The 22,467-nt window shown below is 45.4% G+C and overlaps 2 protein-coding genes across 6 annotated transcripts in view; one reads left to right on the top strand and one right to left on the bottom strand.

Annotated features, from left to right (window-relative positions):
• MED15 (mediator complex subunit 15) overlaps positions 1-1,533 on the bottom strand; it is a 211,183-nt gene extending 209,650 nt beyond the window's left edge. For 2 of the 4 annotated variants that reach the window (XM_029571059.1, XM_029571061.1), the window contains exon 1: positions 1,219-1,528. In XM_029571059.1, the coding sequence (XP_029426919.1) occupies positions 1,219-1,286 (68 nt within the window). In that variant the 5' untranslated portion in view covers positions 1,287-1,528. Of the gene's footprint in view, positions 1-1,218 lie in introns of all 4 variants that reach the window. The other 2 variants (XM_029571062.1, XM_029571060.1) reach the window with 2 other exon arrangements.
• A 17-nt stretch (positions 1,534-1,550) lies between these two features.
• The window catches only part of KLHL22 (kelch like family member 22), a 60,329-nt gene continuing 39,412 nt past the window's right edge, over positions 1,551-22,467 (top strand). Inside the window, exons 1-2 of one of the 2 annotated variants that reach the window (XM_029571063.1) lie at positions 1,551-1,741; positions 18,207-18,253. The gene's annotated coding sequence lies outside the window, so the exon portion shown is untranslated. The remainder of the gene's footprint in view (positions 1,742-18,206; positions 18,254-22,467) is intronic. The other variant, XM_029571064.1, reaches the window with a different exon arrangement.

Raw genomic sequence — 22,467 nt, 5'->3', positions numbered from 1 at the left:
AGTGATTAAAAGTTAATCAGGACAAGAAGTTCCACCCAGGAGTCTAAGTTCTAAAGCTCAAGCATGCTCAAGTATATGGTCCATACATATGGTCAGAGTCCTCATGTCCTAGAAATGTGGTGTAGAGAGAGGACACCAAACCAAAAAGTTTAGGGAGACATTTACACAGAGGCAAAGCAATGTTTCAGGAAGTAGGTTAAAAAAAACTTGGCACTACTGCAGGTGAAAAGCAATTTCACTTTCATACAGTACTGTACAAAAACAGATCACAAGGTTATTGATTCTGCTGCCATCATTGTCACTACCCCACAAAAAAAAAAAAAACCACAACAACCACCCATTCCAAAAGTCCCTTTCACTGGCTATGAAATGTCCAGAAATAAACAAGTGTCCAAATCATTCCATCAATTTTATATTCCACTAAATTCTAAAATATCCATTGAAGATCACAACTCCCTTAGAGTTCACTAATAAGAAACCCATTCAGGAAAGGAGGAGACTGAGAGAAATTCATAACTGTGATACATGTGAGTGGTAATTTCAGAGGGTACTGTCACTGTGGATAGCACTACTCAAAATACCCCACATCATCTGGTGTCCCCCAAAATCCCTAGCTGCCTTCCCCATAACCTTTTTTTTCTCACAGCAGCATATATATTAAGTAACCAAGTGCAAAAAGGGAAATTTTATGCCAGGTCTACATTTCTGTCAGCCCCATTCTGCTACATTATGATACCTGCAATGCTAAAGGAGAAACCGCAAATGCCATAATGCATTGAAATGTAAGTTCAAAACCAGGACTATCTTCTTGAACTGGACTGGATCACTTGACATATCTGCAATCACCCAGGACCTCTCTCCATAACAGCCCCACACCCAACTGCCCAGGGCCCCACCTGCAGAACATGTGTCCCCCCCGAGCATCCCCCCTCAGCCTCAGTCCCAGCCCCACGCTAGGCCCCTCCCCCAGAGCATCCCCCATCTCGATCCTTGGCCCAATTCCTCCCAGGGCCCCTCCTCCAAAACATCCCCCCATTGCAGCCTCAGTGCTAGCAACACCCACGGCTTCTTCCCCAGCGCATCAACAACCCGACTCACCGCCGCCGGGCCCCTCCCCCAGACGGTCCCCCACTATCCCTAGCTCTTAGAACAGCGCCAAGCGACCCCTTCTGCCCATTTTACGGCCTACCCATATTCCCTCAAGTAGCCCTTACTTACATCTGACTAACCAACTTCTGCCTGAAGGCCGCGCTACGCCAGTCGCTGTCCTGCCCGGTAACGTCCATGGCCGCCGCCCGCGCCGCCGAGTGCCTTTGCCGGAAGTGACGCACAAATCGGCGGTTGTGTTGCCAGATTGGGCTATTTCCCTGCCAGTTAGGCGCGTTCTTTCCCGTTGTGCGGGAAAATAAAATTTTATGTGGGTTGAGCTAGTTTTGGGTGAGTGACTGGCTGGCTGAATTACTATAGCAACCCGCGCCCTTTTTCTCTACGGCAGGCACCAAGCCAGCAGTCACAGAGTGATGATCTCATCAGCAGCAGCCAATCACAGGTGTTGAAGTAGAGTGCGGTAGGAAGTGACAGCTGGTCCATGCAAGTGGCTACGGAGAGCGAGAGCAGTTCCAGCATAACTGTATTACTGCATTTATCTCCACTGTATAGCGCGCAGCTTTAGAGGAAACACTTTCAGCCCTAAACTTGCTTAAGCCTCCAAGCCCAGCTACTGCCCTGGAACGGGACACAGGTAAAAGGCGAGATTAAGAAAATAAACTGTGTTTCTGTCTCATTGAGGATTAGCTTCTTGGAGAGAGAGTAGGATAGGTGAAAGACGAGCGGGGTAGAAAAAGGAGGCTGGGGAAAAAGAGAGGATGTAGAACACCGTGAAAAGAGGACAAAGACGGGTCGAATGTGGATATACTAGTGCATTGTCAAGGGTAGAATAATACCTACGGTACCTGAATGTAATCTGTTTTGAAGGGCCGTAAAGCAGAATATGAATTTTAAAAAAGGAAAGAGGAAATTGGAGGGAGAAAGGAAAGTGAGGAGCCAAAAAGAGAGGAGGAGAGTTGATGGGCAGAGAGGGGCATGTGGAGTGTAAAAGGGTGGTAATGGAGTGTGGGGTATGAGGGACCTATGGGGACTTCCTCCCACCCCACCTGATTCATACAATGGGTCTGTAGGCGAAAAAAAAAAAAGTCCAGCTCCCTCCAGCGATCCAAACTTTAAAAACTGATGTGGGTTTACTGGTTAAGTATTTATTACATAAGATATTCCACACTGGATCAGACCAAGGGTTCATCAAGCCCAGTATCCTGCCTCCAATAGTGGCCTATCCAAGTCACAAGTACTTGGCAAGAAGCAAATATTAAATAGATCCCATGCGACTAATGCAACAAGCAGTGACTATTCCCTATTGATTAATAGCAATTTATGGACTTCACCTTCAGGAACTTTTTAAACCTAGCTACACTAGCAGCCTTAACCACATCCTCTGGCAACATTGAGTGAAAAAGAAATTTCTCTTGTTTTAAATATGCTACTTACTAACTTAATGGAGTGCTCACTATCCTTGTATTATCCAAAAGAGTAAATAACCATTTCACATTTACCTGTTCAAATCCTTTCATGATTTACCTGTTCAAGTCCTTTCATGACACAAATGCGTTATAATGAGATTGGCTCCTCTGCCTCCCTCCCACACCCCTACCTGTATATAGTATACTATCTCTGTTCTCCCCCGTTTATTTTCCTTCCCCAGTTTTTGCACCCTTGTTATAATGTAACTTTATGCTTCATCAAATTCTGCCTCTTGTTAATTGGTTACGGTTAACCGCTTAGTTCGATGTAAACCGAGTTGATTTGATTTGTATCAAGAAAGTCGGTATATAAAAGCCTTAAATAAATAAATAAATGATTTTGTAGAGCTCTTGTCATATCCCCCCTCAGCCTTATCTTCTCCAAGCTGAACAGCCCTAACCTCTTTAGCCTTTCCTCATAGGGAAGCCGTTCCATGCCCTTTATCATTTTGGTTGCCCTTCAATCAAGTTTGCTTACCGTAAACGGTGTCTTCCATAGATAGCAGGGAATTTAGCCATGCATAGTGGGTGGCGTCGTCCTCAACGTCACGGAGGCAGAGCTTTCTCTCTAAGTTCGAAGAGCTTTGAAGTGCGCATGAGCACCACTTCCCGCGCTCCTCGAGCCTGCCTCAGTTGGTTTTCTAAGCTAATGTCGAGTAGGTGTCATAATAAGTGAGGCTGACCAGGGAGGTGGGAGGGAATGCATGGCTACATTCCCTGCTATTTATGGAAAACACCGTTTACGGTAAGCAAACTTGCTTTTTTCCATTGATAAGCAGAGCATTTAGCCATGCATAGTGGGAGTCCCAAGCGTATAGGTTGCAGAAATGAAAAACATGATAAACAGTAATATTAAAGAGAAAAAACTGTTTATTAAGAACCATTAAATGAAACTTTTTTTTTTTTTTTTGCAACCTGTATAATGTGGACAGCTATCGAAAGCCAGAAAAATTATGTAGAATTGCAGAACCGAGTGAGGAGTCTGCCGACTGCTGGTCTAGACAATAGTGAAAAGTAAAGGTATGAATGGAAGACCAGGTCGCTGCTCTGCAGATGTCTTGAATTGGCACTCCCCGGATAAGCGCAATGGAAGTTGCCGTTGCTCTTATTTGATGTGCTTTAACCGAACAGGGGCGTGATTTTGATAGAATAACAGTATTGGATATAAGCCGTCAGCCAGTTAGAGAGAGTTCGTTTCGAAACTGGTTGGCCTGGATTGTTCGGGTTGGAGGAAACAAACAGTTGTGAGGAATGTCTGATTGTTTTAGTAGTGTGCTTGTAATAAGCCAAAGCTAAATCTAGGGTGTGCAGGAGATTTTGTCGTTCATCCTTGTGTGGTGATTGTTTCATTCAAATGAAAGGCAGACACCACCTTCGGTAGAAAGGAAGGATGAGTTCGTAAAACTACCTTATCGTGATGAAACTTAAGATATGGGAAAGTGATTACTAGTGCTTGGAGTTCAGTAACCCTCCTCGCAGAGGTGATAGCTACCAGAAAAAGAGCTTTCCATGTTAGGAACTTGAGGGGAGAAGACGATATGGGTTCAAAGGGTAGACCCATTAACGCTTCCAGGACTAAATTAATATCCCATGGTACTATCGGTTTCTTCATAAATTTAGAAATCAAGGGATGAGATGAGATGGAGCAGTCCTGTTGCAAGCGATGATAAGCTGCAGTGGCACTAAGGTGAACTCTAATAGATGCAATTGCCAGTCCGGAAAGGGATAAAATGTAGATAAGTTAGTAGTGACTCTGGTGAACAAAAAAATGGGTTAAGATTGTGGAGTGCACACCATGCAGCGTATCGTTTCCATTTGAAGGCATAGTTACGTCTGGTGGAAGGTTTCCGTGCTGCAATGAGAACATTCATAATGCTGGATGGGAGATGTAAACAGGGCCGGTGCAAGGGGATTTGGCACCCTAGGCGAGCCTTCTTCCTTGCACCCCCCTCCCCGTTGCGCCGCCACCCCCCCGGTCTTGGCCCCGATTCCTATCTCATTCTCGATCACACCCGCTGAGTGTGTGGTCGCGAGCAGGTTGGGCATTGCTTGCGGCCTGCCAAATCTCCACTCCTCTTTGCCATCGTTTGCGGCCCCATATGGCTCGCACCCAATGACGCACCAAGGGTCTCCAGCGCCCGGGGGCCAATGCATTTGTGTGCCTCTCCAGCATCCCCCCCTTAATCCTTCTTGTACTAATGCTTAAGGTCACAAAAAATCAGTGGCGTCTCTAGACAGAAGAAGTTTTTTTGGGGGGGGGGGGAGCCAAAATGACATTTCTTTATCACACCCACCTCTATAGCATGGATCCTGCTTTAAAATTGGTTATAAAAAAATGTGTTGTTAAAAAAGTCCAAAGGGTCTTCTGCGTAATTTTAAAAAGCTGGCCAGTTTCATACTTCTAGTAAAACTACTATAAAATTATTTGATAGCCTCATTCAAATAATTCTATATGGCTATGAGAGTGAAGTCTGGAATATATAGGAAGGGACAGAATGTCAATATAAATCCTGCACCTCCAGTTCTGTAACTCTGTGCATCCACTGAAATTCCCCCAAACAATGGAGCTTGAATGTTTCCCTTACAGCTCATCATACTAAAAGATATTTTCAAATTCTGGTGTCACCTCACAGTAACAGCAGCACAAACACCTTCCACTGCCAGGCACATTGTGAACTAACACAAAACCCCGCAAAAAAGACACTCAAAATCTATACTGCAATCCCATCATAACATAACAGTAATAACACCAAGGACTCAAACAACAATAATCCTACCTGTGAAAAAGCAAGGGTAAATATTACACTGGGTCCTAGAATACCAATACACCACCTACTGAGGAAACAAAACAAGTTTGATTGCTATAGATCCCTATACAGACACTACATGCTAGCAGAATCTCTCATCATGGTCACACACACAGCAGAAACAGACCCTCACCAAATACAGAATACAAAATAAAGGAGCACAAATTAGAAAAAACTGAAATGGAAACCCCAAGAAACCAGACTCTGTGTATTAATAATGGAAAAACAGAACCACCATGCCTCATAAAACAATAAAATCAAGAAACATAAAGCATTAGTTATAATAGTAAAACCATACTAATAAAAGAATATTTTAAAACTACTGATAAATAGAATTTCTATTAATTAAAATCATATACATTTTTTACAATTTCCCAAATACCAATAAAATATTTCAAAACAACACATATATCAAATAACACCCAATAATTAAAACTAATAAGGATTTTAAAAAGCCCCTGCTGTCCATGCATGGAAGTTCTTGATTTCCAGTCACCCTGATATTGTCGAGGATTAGGAGGTTATCCTCTCTCTCTCACACACTCTCACATGTCCATTCTCTCTCACACATACACTGTCACATACACATTCATGCTCTTATACCCACCATAACCTCTTGCTCTCACAGACACTGACACACTCTCAGGTGTAAGACACTCTCTCCCCCCCCCCCCCCCACTCACACACACACACACTCTTACGCCCCTGGATTTTCTCATACACACTCATGCTCTCACTCTCACTGGCTCCCTCACATACACACACCCAGGCAAGCTCCCAATCATTCTCACACACACACACACAGGCAAGCTCCCAGTCATTCTCACACTGACCCCCAGGCAGGCTCCCATTCATTTTCACACCACTCCCTCCCCATCCTCCAGGCATGCACATATTAATTCTCACACACACAGACCCCCGGGCAGGCACCAATTCATTCTCACACACACACATGCATCACACACAGGCAGGCACCTACTCTTACACATACAAACCCCAGGAAGACACCCATTCATTCTCATACACAGACACACCCATGCATTCACACACATACACCCCCAGGCAGACTCCCATTCATACACATGTACACACTAAAGGCAGACCTCCTCTCTTTCTTTTGCCAGCAACCTCAGAGCCTCTCTCATTCCTCTGCTGCCACTGTCACTGCAGCTGCGTGGCTATTGGGGAGGCACTAATTGGGCTTCAGTGCCAGTAGCAGCATTCTGCTGCTTCCTCTCTGCAGGCCCCATGGGCTTCCACTTCCTCCATGCTGATCTCCTACATTGTGAGATCCACATAGAGAAAGTGCTTCTCTTGCACATTCCCAAAGATTACATGTGCCAGTAGGTAAAAAGTAATTTATTTTTTTTACTTTGCTGTCTGATCTTAGTTTTCTAATTGGTTGGTCACAGGATTTTTTTTCCACCTTTCCTTTCTTATTTTTTTTGCCAGTTCCTTTTATATTGTCTTTTTTTCTATTTCTTTTCTCTCCATCTGTCTTCTTCCCTCAAAATCACAGTCAGGTTCTCATTCTCACATGCTTTCTCTCTCTCTCTCACACACACACACACACACACACAGGCTCTCACTCTCACATGCGCTCTCTCTCATACAATCATTCATACACACAGTCTCTCACTGGCAAATGCTGTCTGACTCTCACACACACAGTATATCTCTCACTCCCACATGCTATCTTGCTCAAGCACAGGCTCTCACTGTCACATGCTGTCTGACTCACACACACAGAGGCTCTCACATGCTGTCTCTGCAAACATTCAGGTCCTCACTCACACACAGTCTCTCAACTCACACTCACACACAATCTCTCAACTCATCTCATACACGCACATACACACCCTCTACAGGCCCTCAGCCTCTCTCTCACCTCTGGGCCTCCTCTTCACGGGTCGCCGCAGGATGGGTTCTACAGTGGCTCTGATCTTCTCGGGCCACCCGCAATGTGGGATTCGCGGCGGCCCGTAAGCGCTGCTCCTCCTTCCGGCACGCGGCTGATGCTACTCCTTCCGGCACGCGGCTGATGCTACTCCTTCCGGCACGCGGCTGATGCTCCCCTTCCGGCACGCGGCTGATGCTCCTCCTCCTTCCTGCCCGCGCGGTTCCGGCAACATTTTTCTTCCGGGGCTGCGGGGGCAGGAAGGAGGAAAAGTATTTGCAGGCTTAGAGCGACCTTTTTTTTTCGGGCCGTGGTGACATGAGGTCCACCACGGCCCTGCCGATCTTCGGCGGCCGTATGAGCCTTCTTATTGGCCACCAGCGGCTCGGCGCGCCCTAGGCGATCGCCTAGTTCGCCTAGTGCTTCCACCGGCCCTGGATGTAAAGAGCTCAGTACTTGCCATTCAGTCTCCATGCTGTCAAATGAAGGGAGGCTTGCATCGGGTGGATCAAGGCTCCTTGGTTCTGGGAAAGGAGGGTCGGGTCCTTTGGCAGTAGACTTGGGGCCCGGACAGACGGAGAAGATATGCATACCATGGCTGTCTGGGCCACGCGGGTGCTATGAGGATTAAGTCCGCCGCATCCGCTATGCATTTCTGGATTGTACGTGAAATTAGCGGAATCGGAGGAAAGGCGTACAGTAGACCTTTGTTCCATGGAATCGGGAACGCATCCTGTGACGTGCTGTACTTGCTGGGAAGGAGGGAGCAGAATTGTTTTACTTTACGATTCTCTTCCGTTGCAAAGAGGTCTATGTCTGGAGTTCCACAGAACTCGAAGATTTTGTTTGCCTCGGTTGGACTGAGCGACCACTCGTGTGGATGGAAAACTCTGCTGAATCTGTCCGCTTTGGTATTTGCGAGGCCTGGGAGGTAGGATGCTTGAAGGAAGATGTGGTTGCATTCCGCCCACTCCCAGATTTGAACCGCTTCTTTGCAAAGAATCCGGGAACCAGATCTGCCATGTTTGTTTCTGTAAAACATCGCTACCTGATTGTCTGTCTGTATGAATCATCAGAGACTTCCTGTGTATCCATGTTTGGAATACTAGCAGGGAATTTTTTATTACTCTGAATTCTAACAAATTTATTTGCAAGTGCTGCTCGTCCGAGGACCAAAGTCCCTGAGTCTGTAGATGAAGGAGATGCGCTCCCCAACCCTTTGTCAAAGCATCTGTGGTGAGAATGAGCTGATGAGGAAGGAGTTGAAATGGACTTCCTTCCTCCAAGACAGATGGTTGAAGCCACCATCGGATATCCCTTTTCATGGAGTTTGAAATTTGAACTATGTGAGACATTGGTTGAGTGAGTTGGTTCCATTGAGATTTGAGGCCCCATTGGAGGCGTCTGATATGGAGTCGAGTACTTCGAACAACATGTATTGCTGAGACCATGTGGCCTAAAAGCACCATAACTTGACGAGCTGGAACCTTCTTCCGGCGTAATAGAGTTTGAGCCAGACATCTTAACGTTTGGATCCTTTCTAGCGCAGAAAAGCTCTGGAAAACGGGGTGTTGATTACAGCCCCTATGAATTGAATATTCTGGGTTGTCTGTCTTGGTCTTTGTCCTTGTTGTTGAGGTTGAGACCGCTGCTGTTGATAGGGCTGTGATTTATAGGAGGATTGATATGGTTGATAGTACCGGTATGGCCTGCGGTAGTAATAACCTCTCTTGAATTGAGGAAGGAAATGCCTGTATGTAGATGGTGTATCAAAAGGCGCCAACAAAGACTGCACTGCGATGTTTTGTTCTTTAATCAAAGAGACAGTTTCCTGAAGCTTGTCTCCAAACAGGTTGTCTGGCCTACATGGTAAATTCGCCAGACGATTGTGCACATCATCTCGTATACTGCTGGCTCGCAGCCTCGCCATGCGCCTAGCTGAAACTGCTGTTGACGAACGTGCTGAAGTATCGAAGGCCTCATAGGAAGTGCGTAACAAATGACGTAATCCTTCTTGTAGATCTAAGAAAGGTTGAGGTAAGGAAGAGTCTCCTTGTGAGGTGTGAAGCAAGGGTTGCAGCTTTTGCGTACAGCTAAACAAATATTGGATGATATAAAATTGATGATGATTTATATGGGAATTTAACATTGAATTTTGATAAATTTTCTTGGCAAAATCATCCAATAATTTGTTGTCCCTGCCAGGAGGCGTATTTGAGTAGAACCTGTTCTTTTTTGCTCTTTTTAGCGCTAATTCGACCACTATGGAATTATGGGGAATTTGAACGCTTGAGTAGAATGGTGTTTTCTGCATTCTGTACTTTTAAGTCCAGTTTCCTGGATACTGGGGGAAGAAGTAGCGGGGTATCCCATGCTTTATCCATGAGGCCTTCTAAAAAAATTTTTCTGGAGGAAGAGCAGTAGGCTCAGATGGTACGTCAAACATTTGTAGAAGTCTCATGACTTCTGACGGTGGGTCTGGGATCTTGCGAGTATCTATGTTGAGAGCTGCCCCCAGTTTCTCTAAGAACTTAGCGTAAGTATGATCCTCTGGGGGGGAATGTTGGCTGAGGGAGCTCCTGTGGAGGGTCCAAAGGAATACCTGTCGAACTTCCCGGAGATGTTTGAGGAGAGATGGTGTGAGCGGATGACACAGGAGAATGGGTATGTGTCAGAGATGGTAGATTTGGTGGTGAGGAAGCAGGCGATGCAGGATCTAGAGGATCCTGTGGGAGGATATCTGGGTTCAGAGGTAAGCCTTTGAAGAAACTATGAAGAAAAGAGGATATATGAGACATTGTTTCTTCAGCCGTTGGGCGAGAAGAAAAGTCAGATAGCTTTATTGACTTTTTGAGTCGCTTGGCCGGTATCCTTGGCAATGGAGATGGAGATGGAAATCTCTTTTTTTTTTGATCTGGAGACTGAGGAAAAATAATCTCCGGTGAAGAGTTCCAGTCCCCAGTTGGCTCATCAATTACATAGAAACATAGAAATGACGGCAGAAGAAGACCAAACGGCCCATCCAGTCTGCCCAGCAAGCTTCACATTTTTTTCTCATACTTATCTGTTTCTCTTAGCTCTTTGGTTCTATTTCCCTTCCACCCCCACCATTAATGTAGAGAGCAGTGATGGAGCTGCAACCAAGTGAAATATCAAGCTTGATTAGTTATGGGTAGTAGGGGAAGTAGGGGAAGTAACCGCCGCAATAAGCAAGCTACACCCATGCCCATCTGCTTTACCCAGACCGTGCCATTCAGCCCTTATTGGTTGTTTTTCTTCTCCCCTGCCGTTGAAGCAGAGAGCTATGCTGGATATGCGTGAAGTATCAGTTTTTCTTCTCCCCTGCCGTTGAAGCAGGATATGCATTGAAAGTGAAGTATCAGGCTTATTTGGTTTGGGGTAGTAACCGCCGTAACAAGCCAGCTACTCCCCGCTTTGTGAGTGCGAATCCTTTTTTCTTCTCCCCTGCCGTTGAAGCAGAGAGCTATGCTGGATATGCGTGAAGTATCAGTTTTTCTTCTCCCCTGCCGTTGAAGCAGAGAGCTATGCTGGATATGCGTGAAGTATCAGTTTTTCTTCTCCCCTGCCGTTGAAGCAGGATATGCATTGAAAGTGAAGTATCAGGCTTATTTGGTTTGGGGTAGTAACCGCCGTAACAAGCCAGCTACTCCCCGCTTTGTGAGGGCGAATCCTTTTTTCTTCTCCCCTGCCGTTGAAGCAGAGAGCTATGCTGGATATGCGTGAAGTATCAGTTTTTCTTCTCCCCTGCCGTTGAAGCAGAGAGCTATGCTGGATATGCGTGAAGTATCAGTTTTTCTTCTCCCCTGCCGTTGAAGTCCGAGAATACTGAGAAAGGAGTGTGTGCACCTTCTAGCAGGGATGTCGAATGCTGTTTAGAAGGCTTAATTGCAGGCAGTGTTGTAGAAGCAACATGTTTTGTCTTTGAACTTGACTTCCGTGGTCTGTCAGGCATCTCAGGGTTTGTTTTTTGGATTTCTGAGGAACTTTTCCGATGACCAGATGGTGAAGATGTCGTAATATTTAAAGATGTCGTGATCTGTCGTAGCCTTTCGAGGCGCGTCGTGATGCGTCGTCAATTTATGGCTTGCGTCAGAATGCGTCGTAGAAGTATTATGTGAATTGTGAAGCTTCAAGGCCTTCGCTGCCAATGTTGTCGACGCATGCGTCGAATGCGATCGACTCGACGCAGTTCTTCCTTGTGCGTCATATCTGACGCGACGCTCGACGCCTTCTGTGCGATGGATGACGCAGATTGCGGCGCACGGCTCTCTGAAGCCGAATGCGTGCATTGAGTAGTCTCCTGCTGGAGTTTAGGCTTACCCGGGGAGGACTTTGTCGATCTTGCAGACGCTGGAGAGGGGGCAGAAGATTGTCTGAGCCTCTCCATTTTTTCTGCTCTTTGTCTCCTGGCCCGCAGTCCCTGCATGCGGTTTGATCATAATCGGGACCGAGGCATAAATAACAGTAATTATGCCTGTCAATCACCGACATGATCTTACCACATGAACAGTACTTGAATCCAGGGCTTTTCGGCATTTTTCTTCTTTTTTTGATTGTAGTAGTCGTTTTCTGAGGCGAGAGAGAGATCACACACGTCCGTGTAGAGTCGCGGAAAATGAAAACTGAGGCAGGCTCGAGGCGCACAGGAAGTGGTGCTCATGCACACTTCAAAGCTCTTCGAGCTTAGAGAGAAAGCTCCGCCTCTGTGACGTCGAGGATTACGCCACCCACTATGCATGGCTAAATGCCCTGCTTATCGACGGAAAATCTGCACTTTCTCCAGTACAGCTAAATCTTTCTTGAGATGCGGTGACCGGAATTGCCCACAGTATTCAAGGTGCAGTCTTACCATTGAGCATTATGACATCCTCCGTTTTGTCATTCCCTTCCTAATAATTCCTAAAATTCTGTTTGCTTTTTTGAATGCCACAGCACATTTAGATGACAATTTCAATGTAATATCAACTAGGATGCCCAGATATTTTTCCTGGGTGGTAAATCCTAAAGTGGAATCTAACATTTAGTTACAGCATGGGTTATTTTTCTCCATATGCATCACCTTGCACATGTCCACATTATATTTAATCTGCCATATGGATGCCCAATCTTTCAGTCTTGCAAAGTCTTCCTGCAATTTATTACAATCCATTTGTGATTTAACTGCTCTGAATAATTTTGTATCTGCAAATTTGCAAACTTTGTTCCAGATCATTTATAAATATATTAAAAAGCGCTGGTCCAAGTACAAATCCCTGAGGCACTCCACTATTTACCTTTTTCCATTGTGAAAAAAGACCATTTAATCCTACTCTCTGTTTCCTGTCTTTTAAGCAGTTTGCAATCTACAAAAGGACATTGCCTCCTATCCCATGACATTTTATTTTCTTAGAAGCCTCTTATGAGGGACTTTGTTAAATGCCTTCTAAAAATTCAATTACACTACATTTACCAGTTTATCTTTATCAACATACTTATTCACACCTTCAAAATGAATGTAGCAGATTTGTGAGGAAAGACTTTGCTTGGGTAAATCCATGCTGGCTATGTCCTATTAAATCCATGTCTATCAATATGTTCTGTGATTTTATTCTTTATCATAGTTCCCCGGGCTATAAGAAACATAAGAACATGCCATACTGGGTCAGACCAAGGGTCCATCAAGCCCAGCATCCTGTTTCCAACAGCGGCCAATCCATGCCATAAGAACCTGGCAAGTACCCAAAAACTAAGTCTATTCCATGTTACCTTTGCTAATAGCAGTGGCTATTCTCTAAGTGAACTTAATAGCAGGTAATGGACTTCTCCTCCAGTGGAAGGGAGTGGACAGTGGAGTGCCTCAGGGATCTGTATTGGGACCCTTACTTTTCAATATATTTATAAATGATCTGGAAAGAAATACGAGTGAGATAATCAAATTTGCAGATGACACTAAATTGTTCAGAGTAGTTAAATCACAAGCAGATTGTGATAAATTGCAGGAAGACCTTGTGAGACTGGAAAATTGGGCATCAAAATGGCAGATGAAATTTAATGTGGATAAGTGCAAGGTGTTGCATATAGGGAAAAATAACCCATACTATAGTTACACAATGTTAGGTTCCATATTAGGTGCTACAACCCAAGAAAGAGATCTAGGCGTCATAGTGGATAACACATTGAAATCGTCGGTTCAGTGTGCTGTGGCAGTCAAAAAAGCAAACAGAATGTTGGGGATTATTAGAAAGGGAATGGTGAATAAAACGGAAAATGTCATAATGCCTCTGTATCGCTCCATGGTGAGACCGCACCTTGAATACTGTGTACAATTCTGGTCGCCGCATCTCAAAAAAGATATAATTGCGATGGAGAAGGTACAGAGAAGGGCTACCAAAATGATAAGGGGAATGGAACAGCTCCCCTATGAGGTAAGACTAAAGAGGTTAGGACTTTTCAGCTTGGAGAAGAGACGGCTGAGGGGGGATATGATAGAGGTGTTTAAAATCATGAGACTTCTAGAACGGGTAAATGTGAATCGGTTATTTACTCTTTTGGATAATAGAAAGACTAGGGGGCACTCCATGAAGTTAGCATGGGGCACATTTAAAACTAATCGGAGAAAGTTATTTTTTTACTCAACGCACAATTAAACTCTGGAATTTGTTGACAGAGGATGTGGTTAGTGCAGTTAGTATAGCTGTATTTAAAAAAGGATTCGATAAGTTCTTGGAGGAGAAGTCCATTACCTGCTATTAATTAAGTTGACTTAGAAATAGCCACTGCTATTACTAGCAACGGTAACATGGAATAGACTTAGTTTTTGGGTACTTGCCAGGTTCTTATGGCCTGGATTGGCCATTGTTGGAAAAAGGATGCTGGGCTTGATGGACCCTTGGTCTGACCCAGTATGGCATATTCTTATGTTCTTAACCTTTTAGCTGCACCTTTCAGTTTTTTTCTATTTTTCTCATTTTATCAAAGTTTCCCCTTTGAAAGTTTAGCGCTAGAGCCATGGATTTACTTATTGTCCCCCTTCCAGTCATTAATTCAAATTTATTCACGTCATTCATGTGCTCACGTGTTTCATACAACTGCGTTTAATATGTTTGATGTTATGCTAATCATTATTATTTACTCCTTGTTCTATGTATCCCATATGTTCGATGTAATTTCTAACATTAGTTCTCTGTAAACCGATGCAATATGTACTATTACATGCAGGGCCGGTGCAAGGGGATTTGGCACCCTAGGCGAGCCTTCTTCCTTGCGCCCCCCCCCCCCCCGGTCTCGGCCCCGACTCCTACCTCATTCTCAATCACGCCCGCTGACTGGGGTTTTCTGGGTCGCGAGCAGATTGGGCACTGCTTGCGGCCCGCCAAATCTCCACTCCTCTTTGCCACCACTTGCGGCCCCATATGGCTCGCACCCAGTGGCGTACCAAGGGTCTCCGGCGCCCAGGGGCCAATGCATTTGTGTGCCACAGAAAATCAGTGGCATCTCTAGACAGAAGAATTTGTTTTGGGTGGGGGGGGGGGAGCCAAAATGACATTTCTTCATCACGCCCACCTCTATAGCATGGATCCTGCTTTAAAATTGGTTATAAAAAAAAGTGTTGTTAAAAAAAGTCCAAAGGGTCCTCTGCATTATTTTAAAAAGCTGGCCAGTTTCACACTATAAAATTATTTGGTAGCCTCATTCAACTAATTCTATATGGCTATGAGAGTGAAGTCTGGAATATATAGGAAGGGACAGAATGTCAATACAAATCCTGCACCTCCAGTTCTGTATCTCTGTGCATCCACTGAAATTCCCCCAAACAATGGAGCTTGGATGTTTCCCTTACAGCTCATCATACTAAAAGATATTTTCAAATTCTGGTGTCACCTCACAGCAACAGCAGCACAAACACCTTCCACTGCCAGACACATTGTTAACTAACACAAAGCACCGCAAAAAAGACACCCAAAATCTATACTGCAATCCCATCATAACATAACAGTAATAACACCAAGGACTCAAACAACAATAACCCTACCTGTGAATAAGCAAGGGTAAATATTACACTGGGTCCTAGAATACCAATACACCACCTACTGAGGAAACAAAACAAACCCAATTGCTATAGATCTCTATACAGACACTATATGATAGCAGAATCTCTCATCATGGTCACACACACAGAGCAGAGACAGACCCTCACCAAATACAGAATACAAAATAAAGGAGCACAAATTAGAAAAAACTGAAATGGAAACCCCAAGAAGCCAGACTCTGTGTATTAGCAATGGAAAAACAGAACAACCATTCCTCATAAAACAAATAAAATCAAGAAACAAAGCATCAGTTATAATAGTAAAACCATACTAATAAAATATTTTAAAACTACTGATAAATAGAATTTCTATTAATTAAAATCATATACATTTTTTACAATTTCCCAAACACCAATAAAATATTTCAAAACAGAACATATATCAAATAACACACAATAATTAAAACTAATAAGGATTTTAAAAAGCCCCTGCTGTCCATACATGGGAGCTCTTGATTTCCAGTCACCCTGATATTGTCGAGGATTAGGAGGTTATCCTCTCTCTCTCACACATACTCACATGTCCATTCTCTCTCACACATACACTGTCACATACATACACATTCATGCTCTTATACCCAACCATAACCTCTCGCTCTCACAGACACTGACACACTCAGGCTCTAAGGCACTCTCTCCCCCTCCACACACACCCCCACACAAACTCTTACTCCCCTGGATTTTCTCATACACACTCATGCTCTCACTCTCACTGGCTCCCTCACATACACACAAACACACACTGCCAGGCAAGCTCCCACTCGTTCTCACACAGACACACACACACACACACACACACAGGCAAGCTCCTAGTCATTCTCACATTGAACCCCAGGCAGGCTCCCATTCATTTTCACACCACTCCCTCCCCATCCCCCAGGCATGCACACATTCATTCTCACACACACAGACCCCCAGGCAGGCACCAATTTATTCTCACACACACACATACACCACAAACAGGCAGGCACCTATTCTCACACATACAAACCCCAGGAAGACACCCATACATTCTCATTCACAGACACACCCTCAGGCAGGCACCCATGCATTCACACACATACACCGCCAGGCAGACTCCCATTCATACACATGCACACACTAAAGGCAGAGACCCCCTCTCTTTCTTTTGCCAGCAACCTCAGAGCCTCTCTCATTCTTCTGCTGCCACTGTCACTGCTGCTGTATGGCTATTGCGGAGGTGCTGATTGCTGCTATTGGCACTGAAGCACATTCTGCTGCCTCCTCTGTGCAGGCCCCATGAGCTTCCAGTTCCTCTATGCTGATCTCGTACATTGTGAGATCCGCATAGAGAAAGTGCTACTCTTGCACATTCCCAAAGATTACATGTGCCAATCAGTAAAAAGTAATTTATTTGTTTTTACATTTGCTGTCTGATCTTAGTTTTCTAATCGGTTGGTCACAGGCTTTTTTTTTTCCACCTTCCCTTTCTTATTTTTTTGCCAATTCCTTTTATAACATATTTCTTTTCTCTCCATCTGTCTGCTTCCCACACAGTCAGGTTCTCAATCTCACATGCTTTCTCTCTCTCACATACACAGGCACTCATTCTCACATGCTGTCCCTCATACAATCATTTATACACAGTCTCTCTCTTGCACATGCTGTCTAACTCTCACTCCCACATGCTGTCTTGCTCAAGCACAGGTTCTCACTGTCACATGCTCTCTCTCATACAATCATTCCTACACACAGGCTCTCACTGTCACATGCTGACTCACACACACAGGCTCTCTCTCACTCCCACATGCTGTCCTGCTCAAGCACAGGCTCTCACTGTCACATGCTCTCTCTCATACAATCATTCCTACACACAGGCTCTCACTGTCACATGCTGACTCACACACACAGGCCAGGCTCTCTCTCACTCCTACATGCTGTCTTGCTCAAGCACAGGCTCTCACTATCACATGCTGTCTCTCACACACACAGAGGCTCTCCCATGCTGTCTCTGCAAACATTCAGGTCTTCACTCCCACACACACACACAGAGTCTCTCAACTCATCTCATACACGCACACTGTACAAACCCTCAGTCTCTCTCTCACCTCTGGGCCTCCTCTTCACGGGCCACTGCAGGATGGGCTCTGCAGCGGCCCCGGTCTTCTCGAGCCGCGCTGATCCTCTTCTGCACGTGGCTGATGCTCCTCCTCCTTCCGGCACGTGGCTGATGCTCCTCCTCCTTCCTGCCCGCGCGGCTCCGGCAACATTTTTCTTCCGGGGCCGCGCGGGCAGGAAGGAGGAGAAGTTCCTGCATTGGCTGATGCTCCTCCTCCTTCCTGCCCGCGCGGCTCCGGCAACATTTTTCTTCCGGGGCCGCGCGGGCAGGAAGGAGGAGAAGTTCCTGCATTGGCTGATGCTCCTCCTCCTTCCTGCCCGCGCGGCCCCGGAAGAAAAATGTTGCCGGAGCCGCGCGGGCAGGAAGGAGGAGGAGCACCAGCATGTTTAGACGCGACTGTACCACGGTCCTGCCGATCTTCTTGCTGTGTGTATCCGGCACACAGCATAGCAGTAGTTCACCGCTCAGCCGCCATTGGGATGACATCCACCGGCGGCCATTGGCCATCAGCGGCTCGGCGCCCCCTAATGCTCAGCGCCCTAGGCGATCGCCTAGTTCGCCTAGTGCTTCCGCCGGCCCTGATTACATGAACATCGGTATATGAAAGCCTTTAAATAAATGATCACTATTGCCAAACGGCCCCAAAACCATTACCTCTCACCAAATTCTGTGCTCTGCTAAGACTTAGATCTAAAATAGCTCTCTCGCTCGTCTGTTCCTGAACCAATTTCTCCATAAAGCTGTCCTTTATTCCATCCAGGAGCACTGAGAGGAAAGGATCATCTTGCCTGTGGCTGAAGAAGATCAGTATGTATTGCCTTGGGAAATCTTAGAACTTAAAAAGTTTTGGGGTGAAATAAACTATTTGGCTACCTTCTTTAGTGTGGTTTTTCTTCTAAAAAGTAAGTCAAAAGGTAGGAAAAAGAGTTTGTGTGTTTGGCTTCCCTCCTACCCGCCCCTAGCTCATCCATAGGCAGGAGAAATTTTCACATTAAAAATCAATCAGCCTTTTATCTAAAATACAGGATTGCCCCAGGCCTTATCAAAAGTTTAATTATTTCATTACAAATCACTACCAGATTAATAGTGAATATACCAATAAATTTAAAGGACTCTTATATACACATTCCTACTCCCTTAGTAGCCTAAACTTAACTAAGAACTCAACAAAATTAAGATGAAGGCAACAATCCAGCAGCAGGAGAGGGGGGGGCCTTCCAGTCTTCTGCATCGAATGTCACATTGTAATTTTTTTTTTACCTGCTAGTGAGAGGTTGCATGTGTGCAGCTGGTGCAAAGAACTCCTGACTCTCAGAACAAGTACAATCTCTGGAGGCTAGAGTGGCAGTCCTGGAGGAGCTAAGGCAGACAGAGAGGTGTTATGGTTATGAGAGAATGTGAACCCTTGGGCTGAGAGATGTCTCCGCCCACAGAGAGGAGCCCTGTGGGCCTCACCATCTGCAGGCGTAGTCTCGATGGCATAGGACACAGCTAGAACTAGAGACTTTATTATGAGGAAGGAAAATAATGTCCACAGAGTAGTAGATGGAGAAGTACAGTTCTGAGCAAGGTAATTACCCAGAGAGAACCACAGCTGAGAAGATCCAGTAGTAGCCCGCAGAGCGGGGTACGCGGGGATCTCCTCTGACGAGGCAGTCAACTTCAGTAATACAGATCCAGTAGTGTCCCGCGGAACGGGGTATGCTGAGGATGACTGTATAGCAGATGTTTAAGCTAGTAGAGATGCCGGAATCAGGAGATGGCTCCTGTAGCTGTACTGTAGATATTCTGTAGGAAAGCTGAATGGCTTCTACTGAAGAAAGATGGTAGTGGCCCAAGGTCAGGGTATACCGTGTGGAATCTGCAATGCAGCTCGAGTAGTAAATGTCTGTAGAAGTACTCACAGTAGATGATTCCTGGAGAGAGAGAAACCTGAGAAGCAGGTCTAGAAGCAGTCAGGCAAGAAAGCCTTCCGAGGAGCAGATAGCCGAGAACGCAGGGGAGCCCCCGAGGAGCGGGTACTCAGAGCGTCCAATTGTCAAGACCAATCAGGAACAGGAAGTCCTTGAGTGTGGAGAATACAGCAAGACGGAAGTCCTTGCTAACTCAAAGAAGGCAAGGGCCGGTCGGGTTAAATACTGAAGCGGGTTGACGTCATCGGGAGGGGACGCCCCAGAGGTTCCCGCCATGACGTCTTAAAAGGAGGCCCTTGCGCGCGCACCTAGGTATTTCCGGGTCCAGATGGTGGTCGGCAGCGCCCACGCTGTGCAGAGAACGACGGAAAGGTCGGCGGGGATTGGCAGAGACCGCCATTCTTCCCAGACTTGATGGAGCGGGGAAAAAAGAGGTGAGCATGAGAGGTTGCAGCCATCTGCAACTGACAGGCGTAACAAGAGGTTTGTAGATGAGACCTTTAGGGACACAGTAGCCAACTCCAGTCTGGTAGCCCTAGTGCTGCCTTGGAAAAGGAAGATCCTCTGGTGGGACAGTATCACCCTGATGTAGCAGGAAGTGATCTGGTAGCAAGGACCTGCTCTTCAGGTGATGCATTATCCTCTTGCACTGAGGATGAGTCTGCCAGGGCTACTGCCCAGGAGGAAAGGGGTTAGGTTATCCGTCATAGTTGGTAATTCGATTATTAAGAATGTAGGGAGCTGGGTCGACGATGGGCGTGAGGATCACCTGGTAACATGCGTGCCTGGTGTGAAGGTGGCGGACCTCATATGTCACATAGATATGATTTTAGACAGTGCTGGGGAGGAGCTGGCTGTCCAGCAGCAGATTTCTTATAAAATTGGAATGACTATGTTTACGTTGATAAGCTCAAGCAATAAAGAAAGTTTCACCCACTTATAATTCAGGAGTTAATTCCACATTACCACATAAAAACCAAAAGTCAAAACAAAAGGGGTTTACAGTGGGCTCAGGCAGGATAAGACCTGTGACCCACAGACACCCGTTCTTCACAGCTGTGCAGCCCACAAGATTACCCCCTCACTCACATAGAGCATTAAGGAACTCAAAAGACAGAATTACAGTGGGCTCTGGTAGAATCAGACCTGTGATGCGGAGACACACACTGTATCAAGTTACAAAAGTGCTAAAAGCCTTCTCTGTATTAGGTATTGAAGAAGATCTTGTGAAAGGGATTGAAGTGATATCCGAAAAGAAAGAAGAAACCTGATGCATACAGAAATGTCACCCCCGAAATACAAATACAAATGCAAAGGAAAAGGGTGAAACTAAATAAGACACTAAAGGAATCCAAGAAAAGCTGTAACCAGAATGAGAAAAGCTTGGAAAGCTATGAGCACAAATGTTCGTAGTTTAGTCAATGAAATCCCAGATCTGCAAGCCCTAATGATAGAGGCGGACTTGGACATTGTTGCTGTCACGGAGACGTGGTTCACAGAATCTCATGATTGGGATATGGCAATACTGGGCTATAACTTATTAAGGAAGGCCAGAGAGGACAGGAAAGGGGGTGGAGTGGCTCTTTATGTCAAACAATATCTAAGCTGCAAGGAAGATGGGGCAAAGAAGAAGCACTATGGGCTGACCTAAAAAAAGATGATGAGGCTTCCGTTTCTATTGGAGTGGTTACAGGCCTCCAAATCAAATGGAAAAGCTTGACAAAGCTCTAGTTGAAGACATACAAAAGAAGGGCAAGAAGGGAGAAGTGGTGATTGTTGGAGATTTTAATCTGCCGGATGTAGACTGGAGAATCCCTTCTGCAGAATCTAACAGTAGTAGAGAAATTACTGGATGCCCTGCAAGGGGCTCTGTTCAAACAAATGGTAATGGAACCCACGAGGGAGGGAGCTATAGTCGACTTAGTTCTCACTAATGTCTCTAATGTCCAGGTGGGTGCCCACCTCAGCACCAGTGATCATCATACAGTATGGTTTCATATCACAAATAGGATACGGAGAAGTAGCACGAAGACTCGAGTTTGCAGTTCAAAACACGGACTTTGATGAAATGGGGAAGTACCTGGAGGAAGAACTAGAAGGCTGGGAGAACGAGAGAGATGTGGAACAACAGTGGACCAAACTAAAAGGAGCAATTACCAAGGCAACTAATCTATGTTAGAAAAGAAAAGCAAGAGAAAAATGAGACCTATCTGGTTCTCAAAGGAGGTGTCTGACAAAATAAAAGCTAAAAGAACAGTGTTCAAGAAATATAAAGAATCCCAAAGAGAAGAACACAAGGAAGAATATCTAGTGGAACTAAGGGAGACGAAAGCAATCAAGAAAGCGAAAATTCAAGCGGAAGAAAGGATTGCCAAAGAGGTAAAGCAAGGTGACAAAACATTTTTTAGATACATCAGTGAAAGGAGAAAAGTCCAAAGTGGTATAGGGAAATTGAAAGGTGAAAAGGATCAATGGGTGGAGACAGATGAAGAAATGGCAGAATTTATTAAACGAATACTTCAGTTCAGTATTCAATAAAGAAGACCCCGGAGAAGGACTGACACTAGTCAACAAGAAACTGGAGGGAAGTAGAATGGATGCAACTCCATTTACGGAAGAGAATGTATGGGAAGAGCTAGGAAAACTGAAGGTGGACAAAGCCATGGGTCCTGATGAGGTTCATCCCAGGATACTGAGGGAGCTCAGAGATGTGCTGGCGGCTCCGCTGTGTGACCTGTTCAATAGCTCCCTTGAAACAGGAGTGGTGCCGAGTGATTGGAGAAGAGCGATGGTGGTCTCGCTTCACAAGAGCAGGAACAGGCAAGAGGCTGGAAACTACAGGCCGGTTAGCCTCACCTCGGTGGTGGGAAAGATATTGGAGTCACTGCTGAAGGAAAGAATTGTGAACTATCTACAAGCAGCAGAATTGATGGACCAGAGGCAGCATGGTTTCACCAAGGGAAGGTCCTGTCAGACAAATCTGATCGACCTTTTTGATTGGGACAAGAATTGGATCAAGGAAGAGCACTCGATGTCATCTACTAGCATTTTAGCAAAGCTTTTGATACGGTCCCGTACAGGAGGCTGGTGAATAAAATGAGAAGCTTA

Source organism: Rhinatrema bivittatum, chromosome 11 (genome assembly GCF_901001135.1).
Source record: "Rhinatrema bivittatum chromosome 11, aRhiBiv1.1, whole genome shotgun sequence".
Lineage (NCBI taxonomy): Eukaryota > Metazoa > Chordata > Amphibia > Gymnophiona > Rhinatrematidae > Rhinatrema > Rhinatrema bivittatum.
This window is presented reverse-complemented; position numbering and strand designations above follow the sequence as displayed.